The sequence below is a fragment of the Anabrus simplex genome, chromosome 5 (assembly GCF_040414725.1).
Source record: "Anabrus simplex isolate iqAnaSimp1 chromosome 5, ASM4041472v1, whole genome shotgun sequence".
In the NCBI taxonomy this organism is placed as follows: domain Eukaryota; kingdom Metazoa; phylum Arthropoda; class Insecta; order Orthoptera; family Tettigoniidae; genus Anabrus; species Anabrus simplex.
The window spans coordinates 244,198,899-244,218,205 of record NC_090269.1 but is presented as its reverse complement, the minus strand read 5'-3'; the positions used below and the strand labels follow the sequence as shown (position 1 = coordinate 244,218,205).

General features: G+C 40.0%; 1 protein-coding gene across 1 annotated transcript in view; it reads right to left on the bottom strand.

Annotated features, from left to right (window-relative positions):
* Positions 1 to 18,997, bottom strand: part of LOC136874473 (protein D3-like) — a 35,971-nt gene extending 16,974 nt beyond the window's left edge. Inside the window, exons 1-3 of the mRNA XM_067148103.2 lie at positions 18,767 to 18,997; positions 16,122 to 16,214; positions 7,296 to 7,344 (exon numbers count right to left, since the gene is read on the bottom strand). Coding sequence (XP_067004204.1) covers positions 7,296 to 7,344; positions 16,122 to 16,214; positions 18,767 to 18,997 — 373 coding nt within the window. The remainder of the gene's footprint in view (positions 1 to 7,295; positions 7,345 to 16,121; positions 16,215 to 18,766) is intronic.
* Between the last annotated feature and the right edge of the window lie 310 nt (positions 18,998 to 19,307).

The window sequence follows — 19,307 nt, the reverse complement described above, 5'->3', positions numbered from 1 at the left end:
GTAATAGGATTAACATGGAATATAAGTAACGAATCTTATGATTGTAACTACGCAGTAATGGCATCTATCTATAAGCAAACAAACACGAAAGATTACAACAAATATAGAGGTATTTCGTTGATCAGTATACCGGGCGAGGTACTCCCTGGCGGGAGGGTACGATCAATGGCTGAAAATGTGCTGGATGAAAACCAGTGCTGTTTTAGACATCTGGACCAGAATATCAGTGTGCGCTAAGTGACTGAAAAATGCTACGAGAGGAGTAGACATTTACATTTATGTTTCTTAGATCTAGGGAATGCACATGACTAGAGATCTAAAAGTACGATCTAATGCTCTTGAACTGATAAACGTGTTGTTTTAAACCGTTTAAAACCCTATAAGACTGGTGGGAATGGTTCTTTTCATCCAGTTGTTACGCAACCCTCTATACCATACAGCAGCATGTACTGCATAAGCATCAGGGGCTATCATACTGAAACGAACAGAATTAATCCAGAAACATCAAGAAACACGGTCACAGGTCCATATAAAGATAGACAGTGCTGACACGCCTCAGTTTACGTTAAGCTGAGGCTGAGCTATCTTACGAAATCAAACTGAATCGTTTAGTTAGTGGAATGGCTCCACGATCAACGGTGTGGAACCTTTTCAATTTAAGGAAGGTTGACTGTAAGACAGAGGCAACATATAAATATTGTAAAACTAAATATCATAACGCCCTGGCGTCATGATTAAGAGAACAACTTATCAGATGCGATCTTTGTCTCCTGTCACTTAAATGGGTAGCTTTGGATGATGCATCGCAGTAAAAACAAAAGTCAGAAAATATTGGGCTGCAGAATTTTAAAGTATCAAGGACAGAGTATTCATCTACGCTATCATCCGAGCCTTCTGGTTCTTCTCTAAGTGAACAACTTACGGCAGATTCACCACAACAATCTTCATCCGGGCATAAGAATACCCATCAAGCAACTGATAGTGGCATTGACGAAGCTGTTGCTAAGGCTATATATGCTTCAGCTGCTCCATTATCTGTGCTGAATTCAAAATATTGGCCGGGAGCATTTCAGAAAATACGGCCTGGCTGTGAGACTACTAGTAACCACCTGCTTAGCACAGCTTTGCTATCCGTCAGCCTAATATCATCCTGTGAAAACATTTGTCACAAAGACGTTGGATTGTTTAACTGCTCTTGCATTGATTTCAGATATGGATGGACAGATGTATCAAAGAATAATATTCTATAAAAGTATATAAGATCTGACAAGGAAAGGGAAACTACACAGTATATTGTTTCTATTCTAATTGAAGTTATTAGTGAAATAGGTGCGGAGAGGTTCGTAGCAGTGTTCACAGACAATGCACGAAATATGCATGCTGCATAGAAAACGGTAGAGGAGCAATATACACAGATATCCTGCATAGGGTGTGCAACATATACCTAATAAATGACATGATGTCAATGAGAACGCTGAAAGAGTGTTTCCATCTAGCGAAGAAAATAGTAAAATTATTTAAGGATCACCACGTATCCAATGCTTTATTGAAAATCAAAAGAATACAGAAATACGGTCATATCTCTGTGACACTAAAGGTTCCATTACCAACCCATTGGGCAGGTACTATGATTTGTTTGGACAGTTTACTTAAGAGTAAAGGGACTGTGTTAGCAACCAATGTATGCCCAACTGTGCAATGCGACAGAACAATTAAAGTTTCTGTGTTAGCAAATGAAACATGGCAGCAATTTGATGAGGAAATGCATCTCTTGCCACGAATTTAAGAAGCCATACGCAAGGCTGAAGCCGAAAATGCTGTACTTTTAGATATACATGAATCATGTGATAGCATTTCTAGGGAAGTAGACGCTGTACTTGTAGAATGTAATACACTTTATCCAGTAGACAAAGTTTCCCTTAAAGATGCTGCGAACCTGAGGCACAAGTTTGCATGTAAAGCTATTCATGTTGCGGCAAATAAGTTGGATCCCCATTTTAAGAGATAAACCCTCAACCAGGAGGAGGCAACACAGAATCTAAATTTCATCGCAACAATGAGTGAAGTATTGAGATATGACTGTGGTGTTATTATGGGAATTTTGGCCTCATTTTTGGCAGCGAAGGCTTCTTTACAAGAGAATGCTTTATGGACTGCAGCAAACCATATAGGTCCTATCTCCTTCTGTGTGATGGAGAGGCTTATGTACTAAACAACCCCTATGTTCACTTGTTTCTAGAATTTTGAACTTACCACCTTCCTCAGCACCAAGTGAGTGTAATTGGTCAGCTCACGGACGAATTCACACTCCACTACGAAACAGACTGTCTCCAGGTACAATTGAAAAACTGGTTTATATACAGTGGACCCTCAGGTACACGGGTGGGCATAGGCCATCGAAACATTCCATTCATCGTGTGAAAACGAATATGACTAATATTATGATTAAAGACTACCAGCCATTACGTTTTTGTCTGTTCCGGAGATTAATGGGTAATTTCTTTGTTTTTGTGCTTTTTCAATGAAAATTATTCTTGTAGATTTTGCTATCATGTACATTGGCCTATATGAAGTAAACGTTTGACAATGTTTTCTTATAATGAAACTTCTGTTCCCAATATTTCAAGTATGGTTTACACACAATTTTGGGTTACATATAGAATAATATATTCCTATATTTTGGACTATGGAATGTATTCTAGAAACAAAACACCTATAATCACATTTTTTAGATGATATGATCGTATTTTCTTTACGCGCACTGATATTACCAATATAACCAATTATACCAATTTTACCTGGCATTAAACAGTTTAAAACCAAGGTTGTCGTATTTTACCAAATATACTTAACTGATTTTAAATATCGTCGTTACTCTATATATGACAAAATACCGAAGGAAAATATATTAATCGTACTGGAGACTTTCTAATTAAGGGCTGATTCTTCTTCTTTTTCTTCATGTGCTATGTCCTCGCAGAACGTTGGCGATCAGTAGCATGATCTGTTGTTTGTTCATAGCTGTTCTGAATAGAGTAAGCTTTGTCACCTCAAACCATTGACTCAAGTTGCCGAGCCATTACGTCCTCCTTCTTCCCGGACCACGTTTTCCATTAATTTTCCCTTGGCGTATTACTTGCAGAAGGTGGTATTTAGAGTTCCGCATCATATGACCAAAGTATTCTAGCTTCCTTCTCTTGATGGCAGTGAGAATTTCTGGTTCTTTGTTCATACGGTGCAAAACGTCTATATTTGTCATTTTAGCTGTCCAAAGTATCTTCAGCATCCTTCGGTACGCCCACATTTCAAATGCTTGCAATCTCTTGCACATGGTCTCAGTTAGTGTCCATGCCTCAACGCCGTATATCAGAATACTGATTATTACAAACACTCAATTGAATTTATGTTGACAATTGGGCTACAGTAATAATTGATGGTAGAATGAATTATTGGTTCAAGGTAGTTACAGGGGTAGACAGGACTGGAATATTTCTCGTTGTTAATCTGAAAGGTATAAATTTGCAGGGAGGAATTCAAATATGTGGACATGTTTTATGCAGTTTGGCATATGCCGACGATTTGGTCTTAAAGACAGACTCCGCAGAACTTGCAATCTAACATAGAATTTCGGAACTTGAAAATAAGTGCAGTGAGTATGATATGAACATTACCATTTTCAAGCGTAAAGTGACGACAATAGGGAAGACATCTAAGAGGATTGAATGTCAGGTCAGGAACACAAAACTGGAACAGGTTTTCAAGGATTTGTGATTAGTATTCTCCTAAGATGGTTGTATTGTAAGTGAAATTTTATCTAGGTGCAGCAAAGCTAATGCAGTGAGCTCGCAGTTGTGGTCAATAGTATTCTGTAAGAAAGAAGTCAGTTCCCGGATGAAACTATCTTTCCACCGGTCATTTCTCAGATCGACGTTGTTGAACGAGAGTGAAAGCTCGGTGCACTTAGGTATGTTATTCATTAGTTAGAAGTAACAGAAATGAAAGTAGCGAGAGTGATAGGTGGCACAAACAGGAGGAAACAATGTCTGGGGTGTACTCAGAACGAGGGGAAAAGACTAAGTTGAGACTGAACTCGACTGGTGAAGCTGTACATACAAACCGGCTTCGGTGGTGGAGTCATGCGAGGTGAATGGAGGAGGATAGGTTACCTAGGAGAATAATAATGGACTCGGTCATGAAGGGTAAGGGAAGTAGAGGGAGATCAAGGCGACCATAGTGCGACTCAGTTTCTAATGTTAAGGGTAAGTGGTATGAAACTAAATGAGGTGACAGGGATAGTTGCAAATAAAGAATAATTGTAGAGACGTTAAAATAATTAACGGAGATTGCAGAATGAATGCTGAACGGGATAAAAATCTCTAATGAAGATATATTTATGTATTATTATTATTATTATTATTATTATTATTAGAGAGGAACTATGAAGTACACGAGGAGGTCCACAGCCTGAAAAACCAGGGTTTGAGTACGTATAAAGGGGCATCTCAGACACAAATGGTGAGGGTGACGAGACGTACAACTTTATTGCCTTGTTGTGTATCATTCAACAGGTCGTCACTTGTAGAGCCCGGGGTAAGAGATTGAAGAGGAACTAATTTTCCGGCTGCATACTCGAATCACTTCTTACAGCATTACTACATCATTTACTCTTTAATCACATAAAGAGTTATGGCAGATGCCAAATTCACCTTCGCGTCCTGAATGGCCAGCGGAATATCCATCCGGCAGTGGTTTACGACACTCTTTGGCAACCATACCGTCTAGCAGGTACAGTGCTGAGCATGGATTCCGGAATAAAAGCAACTTTTGTTTGTCAGTCTCAGACTTTCAGATTAGTGTTTAGAATCATTTTGTTCACATTACTGTGGTATAAATATACATGAATTAATTTTGCAGATAGCAGTGATCAACTTTGCACATTAACCTTCTAGCGTAATCTGATTCTCCACATTTTAGGCTCTGTTTTCTGTTCAGGGAATCTGCCCAAAACTACCTTGGTCTAGGTACCTCATGAGACTATATATTAGGAAGTCATTTTAAGCTATTAAAGCCCAATTTGTTATATTCATGGAAACATATTACTGTAAAAATATGAAAATATAAATTTATTTTAAATGTAATTCATTCGGACGATATGTACTGTACATAAGTAGGATACTAGACCCTAAGGGCTGTTATATGCGTTTTACTTGCATAAATCTGTATCAACTTGTACCAATAACATAATGTTTGTTTTGGGAACATTATTACTTGGAAACATAAATAATTTTGTTTAATAAATTCTAATAAAGGCATGGGAGAGCGGATTTAGAAATGCCAAAAAAATATCAAGATTGGCAAAGATATCAAACTCAATTGCCTGGCATTTGAAGATGACCTTGCGCTGCTCGCAAATAGTGTGGAAGAGGCTAAACACCAAATTGAAGAACTCGAAAAAATAGCAGCAAAAGTCGGATTTCAAATCTCATTTGAAAAGACGGAAATGATGCCATCTTTCAAGGTTGAAACACCAACTGTCACACTGAATAATAGCAAACAAATTAAGATTGTAAATAAATTCAAGTATCTTGAGGAGATTATTACTTGAAACTTAAACGAGAAATTATCAGTAGAAAATAGAACAACTAAATTAAAACAAGTACAACGAATCACTTGGCGAACTTTTAAGAAGAAACATCTCTCGACAAATAGAAAATTCAAATTCTAGAACTCCGTTATTAAATCTGGAGCATCCTATGCTAGTGAGACACTATTCAATTTTAACACCAAATCAACAACAGGTAAATTATATAAGACAGAAAGAAGAATCCTTAAAACAATCATAAACAAAAAACACCAAGCATATGGATAATGGCGATTATTACCTAATAAAGTCGTATATCAGGAAACTGAGTTAATGCGGAAAAGGAGGGTTGCAGTTGCAGTTTTCTGCCACATATCAAGACTACCTGAAACCAGGGTACTGAAACATTTTTCAACTACTTTTGGAAAAGTGAAACCAGGAATAATTGGTTCAAAGAAGTACAATATGATTTAGATGAGTTAGGCTTGACAGTGCAGCAAATTGAAGAACGATAAGAGCAGACGATCCTGAGAAACAGAGACTTGAGATGTAAACTAAACATTTGTACACCCAAACATTACACCAAAACTGACTAATAAAGGGCAGCCGGTTCGGAAAGTATCTCAGTTCTGGGAGCAGAAGAAGAAACATAATCCAAATGTGTAGTTAATACTCATAATACGTATAAGGATTGATTAAAGTGCTTCAATGTGGGCGTAAAATAATTAAAAAAAGGCATGTATAGCGAATGCTAAAAAAAGTCATGGCTCGAGGATAGCAACATATGGGAGTGAAAGAAATGTAAATAGATAAATCTTAAAAGTACGGGACTTTCCTTTATAAATGACTTTTGCACCGAGCTCGATAGCTGCAGTCGCTCAAGTGCGGCCAGTATCCAGGCACGGACGCTTCCTTCCCACTCCTAGCCCTTCCCTGTCCCATCGTCGCCATAAGACCTATCTATGTCGGTGCGACGTAAAGCAACTAGCAAAAAAAAAAAAGTCTGAGGCAATTTTCACCTTACTTGCATTAATGCTTATTTCATTTAAAAATGTTATTTTCAAATATATAATCCATACATTCTTAAAAACAACAACAACTACACTTCAAACAACAGTTTTTAGTAATTTAACACTGCCATCTTGACAGTAGGCTAACACAATATTGTCTCAAAACCAACGATTCTCCCATTATATGCAGCCGATACGCGGTACGTACCGGAGCGTCTTGGAACTACTCCAACTGCCACATAATACCTATGCACACAGTGGGACACCTTAGAACTACTTGAAGTAAACATGAAAACGTGTAAGAAAATCGGAAATCCTATACAAAGTACTGTTTCTCCGAGGAACATTAGTTTGTATGCTTTAAAATGAAATGTACCTTATTGCAATCTGTTCAGCTGTTTCCGCACAATTTGCTTTACCGGAAAGCGACATATCGAATTATATAAATATATATGATATTGAACCCATAATTCTACTAAGTTCAAGGGTTCAGTAAATATAATAAGTATAAACTATCTAGCGGGATGTTATAAAACTCTTAATGAGTTGACGATGAATATCGTGCTTGTAACTGGTGATAAACTCCCCAAAGAAGCACCAAATATCTTAAAGATTCAGCAATAAGTGTAGGAGACCATGATATTAATTTAAAAGTGGTATTATATTTTAGGTGTAATGGATTACTACATTTCACATCTACTTACATTTCATTTCTGTGGATGCGTCGAGGTTGCCCGTTGCCAGATCGTGTCCCTGGAATAAAAGTATTACCTTATGAATGAGATAAATTCATCTCGTTTACAGCCAGTTTAAAACTATACGAAGAGTGTTTAACTCTCTACTAGCAATCATTTTCTGAGTCACTTACAAGTCTAGTGTATTATTACTTCCATTAATTTATGAATAAAACAAGCTGTCACACTTATCCGACATAATATACCATGTGGCCCACCACCACCCCGAACGTTCTAATTGCAAGTGTCCCGCATGCAATGGTGATGAATGGCTTATCTAATACCTGATTTCCACAGGAGTAGTACTGCCCTCAGGTAGGTGACGCCTTCTACAAAGAGATAAAATTCGGACGACCTTGCCCTGCATTTTCCTCAACACTACCCGTCTAATGCGCCCCCTTGTGTTAGTAAGTCTCGTTTTCGAACGCAGAGTAATACGCTGGTATTTGGTACAGAAGTATACTGACTGAGCAAATGTCATGGGATAGTGGAGCACTGATGCGCAGGTGTGTTGTCTGCGCACCACACGCCCCCTGTGCCAGCGGCTGTTGTATAGGAGACCTTGTGAGCAGTGGCTGTGCATGTGACAGGTGTAACATGGAACGTAGTCGTGAGCTGACACCGTTCGAACGGGTTATGGTGGTCGGTGCCCGACGGATGGGAAGTGCGATTTCGTAAGTGGTGCGGGAATTCGGCTTCACGCGATCAACCGTGTCCAGGGTGTGTCGTAAATGGCTGAATGCGGGTGTCACCGTCCACAACAGACGAACGACCGACCGTCCAACCACCCTCGATGACCGTGACTGGCGACATCTGAGACGGTTTGTCAATAGTGACAGATGGGCAACCGTGCAACAAATCACGGCTCAGTTCAACACAGGCCGTGCTAGACACGTCTCCCAGTGGACAATCCGTACGAACATGGGTTCTATGGGGTATGGGAGCCGGCGCCGCGCACGGGTGCCACTGTTAACCCAACGTCATCGGGCACAACGACGCGCATTTGTCGCCACTCTCCAGGGATGGACACTAGAACAATGGCGTAACGTGATATGGTCGGACGAATCACGATTTTAACTGCACCATGCCGATGGGAGGCACCGTGTATAGCGCAGACCACATGAAGCGATGGATCCCGCCTGCCTCGAAGGTGTGGATCCGGGGCGCTGGTGTCTCTGTTATGGTCTGGGGTGCATTTTTCTGGTATGGAATGGGCCACCTAGTTGTTCTGGAAGAGACTTTGAATGGTACGCGGTATGTTGAGTTGCTCGGAGACCATCTCCACCCATTTTTGACCTTCCAGCGCCCAGACGGTTCTGTGGTGTTTCTAGATGATAACGCGCCGCCACATCGCTCCCAAGTCGCCCGGGCATGGTTCCAGGAACATGCAGCGGAGGTCCAACGACTGCCATGGCCACCCAGGAGACTCGATATGAACCCTATCGAGCATATCTGTGATGTCCTGGAACGCAGGTTCCGTGCCATGGATCCTACACCCACGAACAGACCAGCATTGGCGGCCGCTCTGCAAACGATTTGGTGTCAGCTGCGTCCAGAGGACTACCAGGGACTAGTCGACTAATTTCCACAGCGTCTCACGGCAGTTCGCAGAGCCAGAGGAGGCCCCACACGCTATTAGGTGACTATTCCATGACATTTGCTAAGTCAGTGTACTACAGTTGCTGTCAAAGGCTGGTGTGTTCAGACTGATACAAGCAACTCCTTGGTGGAGTGGAATGTCTGTATGTGTATGCATTAATTTGTTATTAAGCTTTATTTTCAGCATCTTTTGCATATTAACAAATGCATTCTGTTACGTAAATTGTGTAGTCAAATGACTGCTATTGTTCCATATCCGAAGTATAGCACGTTGTAGCGCTCTTTTTTAAACCAGCGATTAGGCATCCCATTCTTTGCCATTGCATGCGGGATTCTTACACGTAGAAATTACGGGACTAAAGGATCACTTGGTATATAAATTCATATTTTTGCATGCAGTTTTTAAATACATTAGTGATACTTGGTTTTTACACTAGGTAGGATGATTAATGACCTATGTCGGATTCAGTTTAATTTTTGTCTGTTTGGCTATCATTTTGCCTGTTACAGAATCATGGGAAAATTTTCATGAAAATTGGTATGATAAGGGCGAGTGGGATCTTAACTATGAGTTGTTCGAAATAATTCAGCAGGAGTGGGCTGCACAGTGAGCAGGGAATATAAAACTCGATATACCTTCTTTACGTTCGTGTTGCAGGAACATTTCTCTAGTGAAAACTTGTAACTGTTCGACCCTAAGCTTCTCACTAGAGGAGACGAAAATTAATACCTTGGGGCACATGAATATCAAATAAACTGTATGTGGCTTGCCCGTAAATTGCCACGCAAATAGAAACAATTAACATTCCATGGTTTCCCATTTCTCTATGTGATGTATGGGCGCCAGCGTTATAGTTTTAAACAAAACTGTAAAGAAAAATTTATATTTACTAGCATAGAGACTTATACTTAAATCACAGGGGTAGGATTTTAAATAATTAACCATTAAGTATCGTTTGAGAAAGAAAATTAACGCAATATAAAATACAAATGAATTTATTATACCAAAAATGAGATGGATCGGAAAAGTTCCTTAAAGCGTGGAGTGATTTAGAATTTACGTTACTGAAATTACTAATTGCTTGCTTTATCTAATTGAAGCTCACCAATTGCAGTTTCCGTTGAAGTCATCTGGTTTCTGTGGTTACTCGTTCTCTTCTTCTCGATGTAGAATTGACTCCACGGACATCCTTCCTTCTCTGATGTGGTACGGGCTATCTGGACTAGCACTCCCTAATTGCCTAGTCTTTAAATTAGACATTGACCCTATACTTGTAAAAACTGATCAGCGTTGATCGTATGAGGAGAAAATTCAGAGATATGAATTTTTCCATGTTAGTAGAAATCTCAATCCAACTGAGCTATACTATTTATACGGTACAGACTTGTACCAAATTCCATGGACTTGAACTATACATAGTTCTTCGTCCAGAAGATTTACTGTATATAACACAAGCCGTAAGCTTGTTTCGTCTCACGCAGATCCGATACATAACCGCAGCTAAGTAAAGTGTTGAAGCGACACCACACTGTACAAAAATAACTATGTCTCGGAGAGACCACACACTGTCTTAAAATCAATAACGTCGTTCAAAATAGATGTTCACAGTAGAAGTAGCGATGTGAGTCAGTATCCGAGACTCCGTAAGTCCGTAACTCCGTATTGTATCTCGAGGGTTGCTCCGCACTTGATAATATACCCGGGCTCTCCTCACTCTTGATAATAGCTCAATACCAATTCTCTATATAACGAAGCATCTGATTCGTAGATCGCATTATCATCTCCCTCTCTTCTTTCTTCTTGACAAGTCCAGTAGGCGTGGTGATGATGTAGTCTGCAAGCTTAGCCTTGCACGCAGGTCGCTGTTTACTGCCTTGGCTCATGAGTTTAACGCAATGACTCATGTACTTTTTCCCCGCTATAAGAATAACCTTTTCCGTATACACAAATATGAGATGAAATGACAACAACTATGTCTCAATATATTGACCATATTTACAGTACATAATGAATTCCAATCCTACCTAATATAATAATTTAAATACTAAATGATATTATAACTATATAATATGATTCCTTGTTTACAAATGATTGACGTAGAATAAATATGTTATTACTAATAATTGCCGATGGCGGATAAAGTTGATATCAAATGATATCGCGTAAAATGATAGTATATTAAATTAGTCTGGCTGGAGAAGCCTGGACGGTTACAAACTTATTTAGAATATTTAAAAGATTTTTTGTTCTCTGACTTTCTCCGATACAGTGAAAAATGAAAGGAAATATCATCGGTGGTTTTGTAGAAATTCAGTCAATAGCTGATAACTTACTATATGAATAGTTAAATGCAGATCATCTCTGAAACGTCTTAAAGACTAAATACGTCTGTATGTTAGTATATTTAATATAAATATAGTATAAATATAATCCTGATAGTTGATGTTTGTACCGGAAGTGAGACATCAATTAATAACGAGATGAATTTGCAATAAGTTCCAGAGAACCAGGAAGGGAGTACGTCACGACAAATCGCTGACAGGCAGAGGTTTGCCCACCTACGTGCCTCTGTATTTCAGGAACAACATAATGTGTCCACAAAAATGTAATAATGCACATGCTATAGTTTTTCCCCATCAATTACGGTTACAGCTACGATGTTTCTAAAGCTAACATATTACAGATCGTTATTATGATATTAATCAAATTTAAAAGTTCTTACAATTCGACGATTGTGCCTAAATATAACAAAATAAAACTAAAGATTAAATATAATTCTACTCTAAATTCAACATTTTGTAAAATGAAGTGCACATATCGGAATGAGATGTCAAATTAATACTCATTATACCCCCTTTTTAATAAAGAAAAACATTGTACCATCGAGTAAGGTTGCTGCTCGGTACGAGCCATGTAGCTGCAAGCTTGCATTTTGAAGATGATGAGTTCGAACCCCACCATCAGCAGCCCTGAAGACGTTTTACGTGGTTTTGCATTTTAACATCAGACAGAAGTAAGACCACTGGCGCTTCATTGCCCTTTTCTGTACAATCGTCACCAAAACCTGAGTTAATGCGACGTTGAACTACCAGAAAAGAGAGAAATCATTGTCCCACAAATATTAAAAGAGAATAAAAAAACATCATAACTCGATTTTCATTATGTTAGTTGCATCAGTACGCCGCTCTTGTGTAAAGCATCATATCACGGATAGTTCATACCATGAAGAAACATATTAAATGAAGAAAATGCAACACGTAAGTAGATCGATGCTTCCACTAAAGGGCTGGGCGAGATATCGAAATATTGACTATCCAGTTCTAGAGTTAATTATGCTTTTTAGCAAAAATGAAATTTTCTTCACAAATTTAACAAACAGCTTTAAAATATTATATATAGATTTAATGTTATCTTCTCAGGCTCTGTGACTGGCGACCGTGTTAGCTTCCTGGCCTCAGGGCCTCGAGTTCTCTTCCAATCCAGGTCGTGGGATTTTAATCGTGAACGTTTATTTTAGGAACTATGTGTTTATGTTGTCTCCTACATTTCTGAAACTCAGAACCAACACACATCACCACACTAACAGTTTAAATCATTTAACCTCTGTCACTGGCTCGCCTAGAATGGTCACAACAGGTCGCATCAATGACTTACAGTACAAACCTTCAGTTCTGGACAATAAAGCTTATTGAGCAGCTTTAGTTTCAAAGCAGCTTTCATTACTAGACATCGTGCGTTTATTAATGTATGCATACATTTAACCAAGCATATACTAATACAGGATTAACAGTACATAGGTTCTTTATTAATCTGCCCAAACTCATCGAGGGAGCTCTTTCCATCATGGCCGATGGCGAGAACCTGCATTATATCGAGCACTTTCCTAATCTCTCTATAAATGTTAATACTGTACATACACTGAAACGCAATATCCGGGAGATAGTGGATTCGAGCCACACTGTCAGCAGCCCTCCAGATGGTTTTCCGTGGTTTCCCATTTTCACACCAGGTTGTACCTTAATTAAGACCACGGCCGTTTCCTTCCCTCTCCTAGGCCTTTCCTATATTTTCGTCGCCATAAGGCCTATCTTTGTCGGTGCGACGCAAGGCAAATTGTTAAAAATAAAACTGAATAATGGGTCCCTACCTAGGATAATATCTAATGTTGAAGACGGCACACACCCCCTGTCCTCAAGCCAGAGGAGGTTGAAATCCCTGACCTGGCAGGAAATCGAACCCACGACATTTGGACCAAAGTCCAGCATGTAAGTCAACTTAAAGTAAAATAGTAGGACTGTCGAACAAAGATCGGTATTTTGGAGGAGGTCAATACTACCACGAGCATTGGGGCAAATGATTAGCTAGCATCAATTGTATTGCAAGTACACGAGCGACGTCAGTAAAAGCGATACAAGGACGTTCTAAAGCCTAATATGGAGAAGTGACAAATTAATATTGGCAACTGGGAGGAGATAGAGTCTTATAAGCGATATGGCGTTGGTTAGACCACTGGGATCCACAACATCTTGAACAACACAGAATAGAAAATTGAAACATATGATCAGTAATATTAACCAGAATGGTGAAAATTTCGAGTCAAAAGAAAATGGATATATATAGTACCGACGTGACATGGTAAATCAATAAACTACTTTTCAATATGTAACGCTACATGCCATGCCATAAGGATGGCGTCCAGGCAGCCATTGGACGCCTCTATCTTTTATAACGTGGCTACATTCTTGAATGTCACTTTTTTCAGGATGTCTTCCAGCGACTGTGCTGTATAATTTCTGTTGAGAAACGTTAGCTGTTCTTAGCACTGGTATATCCTAGTTGCGTGAAGTAATTTTATACATTCGAAACATGTTCACATAGTAATAAATGAGTCGGCTGATTTACGGAGACGGTGGAACTTTGGTCTTCGACGTTAAAGTAAGTTGACTCGACCTTGGCTCCCGTGGTATTTGAAGGTGCTCAATTACGCCCGTATGGTGCCGGTAGGTTTCCGGTACTTAAACTAACTCCTGTGAGATACAATTCTGGTACCTGGGCTTCTCCAAAAAGTAATTCTCTCTCTCTCGGTCAAACACTACATACCAACATGCTGTAATCCTTTTGACGGCCTGCCTCCAAGAATTTCTGCGTAGAGCTCGGTGATTTGTTTACAGTAATCTCATCTCGGTCATTCTCTTGATGTGGTCCATCCAGCACGATGGTACACGTCCTCTGGGCCTTTACCATCTATGATGAGTCTTTTCATTGCCTCGGGTGTCCTGGCAAAGCACCTGAGTATTTGCTGGCTGAGTAGGGTTGACAAACTTTATCTGATGCCTAGCTGTTTCAGGACTGATTCATCACTTCGGTGTGCGCTACAAGATATTAAGAGAATCTCCTATAGCACCTCTTCAGCGTTAATTCTCCGGATCGACCTTCTTCGTCGTCCAACTTTCAACTGTATAGGTTGCAATAGGGAAGACGAGTTTCTACGAGCAAGTGGCTCCGAAGTTTGGTTCACGTAGCTTTCAGCTTGCATTTGTGAGAGAGCGTGGGTTATAGTAAAAAAGAAGAGATGAGTTTCGTTTTGGTAGTGACAGAAGTGTCCTTCCAAATGCGAGTGAACCTCGTTTTGCAGTTGAATTTCTCTTCATGACAATGCGTCTACGGGTCTCTGGCTTACAGTCTCTTGTAGTAGTAACCACATATTACAGGTACTCGAAGTGAGTGATGACCACGTAATCAACACTTGTTGTGGTGTCAAGTCTGCTGTTATTGAGGTGGTCTACAATTTTGTTCTTTACTTTTAATCTTTGAATTGCTGATCTCAAGACCACTAACTCTCTTCCACACGTCTAGTCTCTGGAATATGTTCATCTGTTACAATTATCTGAATGCCACCCACGTGTCTGAGATCTCCTGCAGCCGATTGTGACGCCATCATTACAGTTTTGAAGAAATTTCTTCGTGATATATTCACTGTATATTTATAAAGCAGTAGGGTGAGGGGAGAATGCAACCTTTTTTTTACTCCTGCAACAATAGCGAAGACGTCTCAGATGGAGTTATTCATTCTTATTGCCACCGTGTTTGAAGAGTACAACTGCTGATCAGGTGCTTCGGTTTTCAAACGGAAATACATTTGAAAATTCAAGGTGCCAGCAATAAGCCACGCAAAAGAAAGCAGGAGATATATATGTAGTCTATTAGAAAATACCAGGAAGAGTATAACGAAGACGAAGTTAACAGTTTGCAAATTTGAAAGAAGATCGGTTTGCTCAACTTAGCAACATATTTCTGGACATCAGTGGTAAACTATCGTAAGTGCAAAAACGACTGTTGAGGTTTTTAATGCTGGATCTGCACCTTAATTAAGGCCACGGCCGCTTCCTCCCCACTCCTAGCCCCTATGTCGATGCAACGTAAAGTAAATAAAAAAAACCGAGGTTTTATCTTATGTGACTTGTTTTCGCCGTGTTTTCTTATGAATGCACTGGTGTAAGTTTCGCAAGGAATGGAGATAAGCTATGTGGTATTATCGTATGTGCAAGGAGAACCCAGCAATAAACAATGGTAAGTGATCATACAACAGTCAAACTTATGTCGTCCGCCACACTGCTTATCGTATTGCTTTTTGCGATAGTTTACTATGGTCAGAACTATTGATTCAAGGTTCAGTAGGTTCTTTCTGCTCTCTTTTAAATTTAGTGAAATATCACTTACGATAGTTCACCTCTGACGCCCAGATTTAAGACACTAGTTATGAATTTTTGTGTTATATTAATTAATTCGTACAAAAACTGTTACAGTAGAGCTTCAGGAGCAGTCAAAATTTTAACCACACCTGTTGCCGACGACGTTCCATAAGAAACAATAGTCTGTCCTAAGTTCGTATGCATTCTTCGCATATTGAAAGAAGCGCTTATTTCACATTTTTTCGCTTTTCATACGCGCGCTTTTGAATGAAAGGGAGTAATGTGTGATTTTGATAAGCACTGGAAGAATCTCAAAGTAGAATGCACACACACCAGAGAGTGGGAGATAGAGAGATAGAGAGAGAGAGAGAGAGAGAGAGAGAGAGAGAGAGATGAGGGAATGAATATTTCTAATTATTTTTGTAAGATAGGCTAGAGGGGGCATAGGATTCTTTATGTTGAAATTACTTAATACACAGATCTTGCAGGTCCAGTTCCACTTACCGGGATGTTGGACACCACCCAGTGCAGCCAGTACTCCCCATCCTTGAAGAACGGAACATCGGGGTCGATCATGAGCAGAGTATAATAAGCGTCCTGTGGAGAGGTCAGAAAATAGGTTAATAGGACAGTATATCCGGGAGACGCTGAGCAGGATACTGTGAGGTACTGCTACTACTGACGCCCAGATTCAAGTCGCTAGTTATGAATTTTAACTGATCTATCTATATAAAACGCAAACGTGTGTTTTTCACAAAACTCAATCTCTTAAAAGATGAAGTAGACACCAAAATCTTCCAAATCTTCTCAATAGTACAGGAAAAAATCTTTCATTTCTTGAAAAGTCTACTGAAATATATTTATTTTCATGATTAAATACAATAAAATCAATAAATGACCACTTCAATAATCGCAGGCGAAGGTTTATCCCACCCCGCAATCCATTCTGTACTTAGCGGGTTGTTAAGTGAATAACATTTTTAATTAATTCTGATATATGGGATTTTCATCCTTAGTAACGTGATTGCATGCAGCCATGTTTGATTACATTCTATCAAGCTAGAGAGTATACACTTCCTCTGATCATGGAAGAATACCATTCCATGATAGATACCCTTTGGTTCTTTAATACATTACTCAACAGATGGCAGGACGTTCCTAATAACTTAGATGCCGCCGAGAGAAAACATCGACGTACGTACAGACGGGAAGATATCAAGTCGACTAGCCTTCTGTATGGCCATTAGTAAAGCGCAGGGACAAACTCTTGAAAAAGTGAGTGTCTACTTACTCGAACCAACATTCAGTCACGGCCAGTTGTATGCTGCACTATCTCGGGCAGGCGTTTGAAAAAGTTAAGTTCCAGAAACGCCCTAAGGTCGAAGCACAGTGAATATTGTATGGAAAGAAGTATTATAAAGTACATTACGAATGAATAAGTTATTGTGTACCGGCAAAATGAAATGGCGTATGGCTTTTAGTGACGGGAGTGTCCGAGGACAAGTTCGGCTCACCAGATGCAGGTGTTTTGATTTCACGCCTGTAGGCGACCTGCGCGTCGTGACGGGGATGAAATGATGATTAAGACCCAGCCGTGCCAGCAAAATTAACCAATTATGGTTAAAATTTTCGACCCTGCCGGGAATCGAACCCGGGACCCCTGTGACAAAAGGCCAGCGCGCTAACCATTTAGCCATGAGCCGGACTATGTACCGGTATTAAATGTCCGTAAAACTATTTAAAAGGCTGGCAAAACATTATGACTATGAGAGATATATCAATTTGAATTATGTGACCTATTTATAATGAATACTGCGGAGAAGCACGGGCCCACTTGTATTATAGTAGCATAACACACGGCAACTTCATAACTGTATGTCCACAAAAAATTTATCTCAAAGACTAGAAGACCTAGGCAGCAGCATGTTTGTACATAGGCAGCCCCAAACACACAAGGGTATAGCTGTTCTTGGTGAACTGAAATTCACATAGGGGTTCTAAAAGGGGAGACTGCACCTGTGTATTCCAATGGACTGAAGGCTGAGAGGCATAACATTCAACAAAAAATATATTATTATTATTATTATTATTATTATTATTATTATTATTATTATTATTATTATTATTATTATTATTATTGATAGTAGTAGTAAGTCATCATCATCATCTGTTTACCCTCCAGGTTCGGTTTTTCGCTCGGACTCAGCGAGGGATCCCACCTCTACCGCCTCAAGGGCAGTGTCCTGGAGCTTCAGACTCTTGGTCGTGGGATACAACTGAGGAGAATGACCAGTACCTCGCCCAGGCGGCCTCACCTGCTATGCTGAACAGGGGCCTTGTGGAGGGATGGGAAGATCGGATGGGATAGGCAAGGAAGAGGGAAGGAAGCGGCCGTGGCCTTAAGTTAGGTACCATCCCGGCATTCGCCTGGAGGAGAAGTGGGAAACCACGGAAAACCACTTCGAGGATGGCTGAGGTGGGAATCGAACCCACCTCTACTCAGTTGACCTCCCGAGGCTGAGTGGACCCCGTTCCAGCCCTCGTACCACTTTTCAAATTTCGTGGCAGAGCCGGGAATCGAACCCGGACCTCCGGGGGTGGCAGCTAATCACGCTAACCAAGTAGTAGTAAGTAACTGTATTAATCAGCAATTGTCTACGGTAGAGTAGTTTCTGTACAATCCAAACTTAATTATTCCGCAGTCCTCAACCCTCTACATTCTAAATTCCTTCATGAAGTCAAATTCCACGAAAACTGTAGGCCCCGCGGCTATGATTATGACATCAACAGACACTAAAACTAGAGGTCCAGTGACAACGGTCACGACAGCAACAGTCTTGTAAAACTTTATTGTGGGGCTATGGTCACGATATCAATTATTGTCATGTGGAAATGAAATTCCTGTGGTTATGATCACAATAACAACATTCACGTAAAACTGTAGGTCTGCATGATATTTACTTTACAGTACTATAGAGATGAATGCAATAATATCCGAACTAAAAGGATTAGGAAGCGGTATAGAACACAATGATCAATATTTAGGAATGATTTGAAATGTTGGTAAAGACGGAGTCGGAGCTTTAAAGATTTTTGAATTTCATCCTGCCTTCCTTTCAAAATTCGTACAAATCCTTGGTTTGACTTACCGGGTCAGCGCCTGGAAAGCGAACTTCCGGCTGGTCTCTGAACTCGTTCTTGTCCGTCATGAGGTCGCAGTTGGAGGAGTTGACAGTGATCTCCTGGGACCAGCTGATGACGACCAGACCTGCATAGTCGCAGGCAGAACGCACTTCAGGATTTGCTGGCTGACAGTCTGCATGGCAGAGCCCAGTGCCGGCGATCAAGAGCAGCAAGGATATCAACTGGCTGGATGCCATTCTGTGGACAGGTAACGGAACATACAGCCAGGCCGCACTTTATACAGCAGCCCCATCCTGTTTCCTTGGACATAATCACATTCGAATTAGGTGACCAATTTTTTCCATCACGAGCACAGGAAAAATGTGACTGTGCAATTACGATTCACCCAAGCAAGATCATCGTTATGCACAAATACGATTGTACAAAAAAGTTTATGACCTTCTATCTCTGGAAATATGCGCATAACGATGATCTTGCTTGTAAGCAATAAAATTACTTAATTTAAATGAATGATATGAAATAATACACCCTTTACCATCCCTAAAA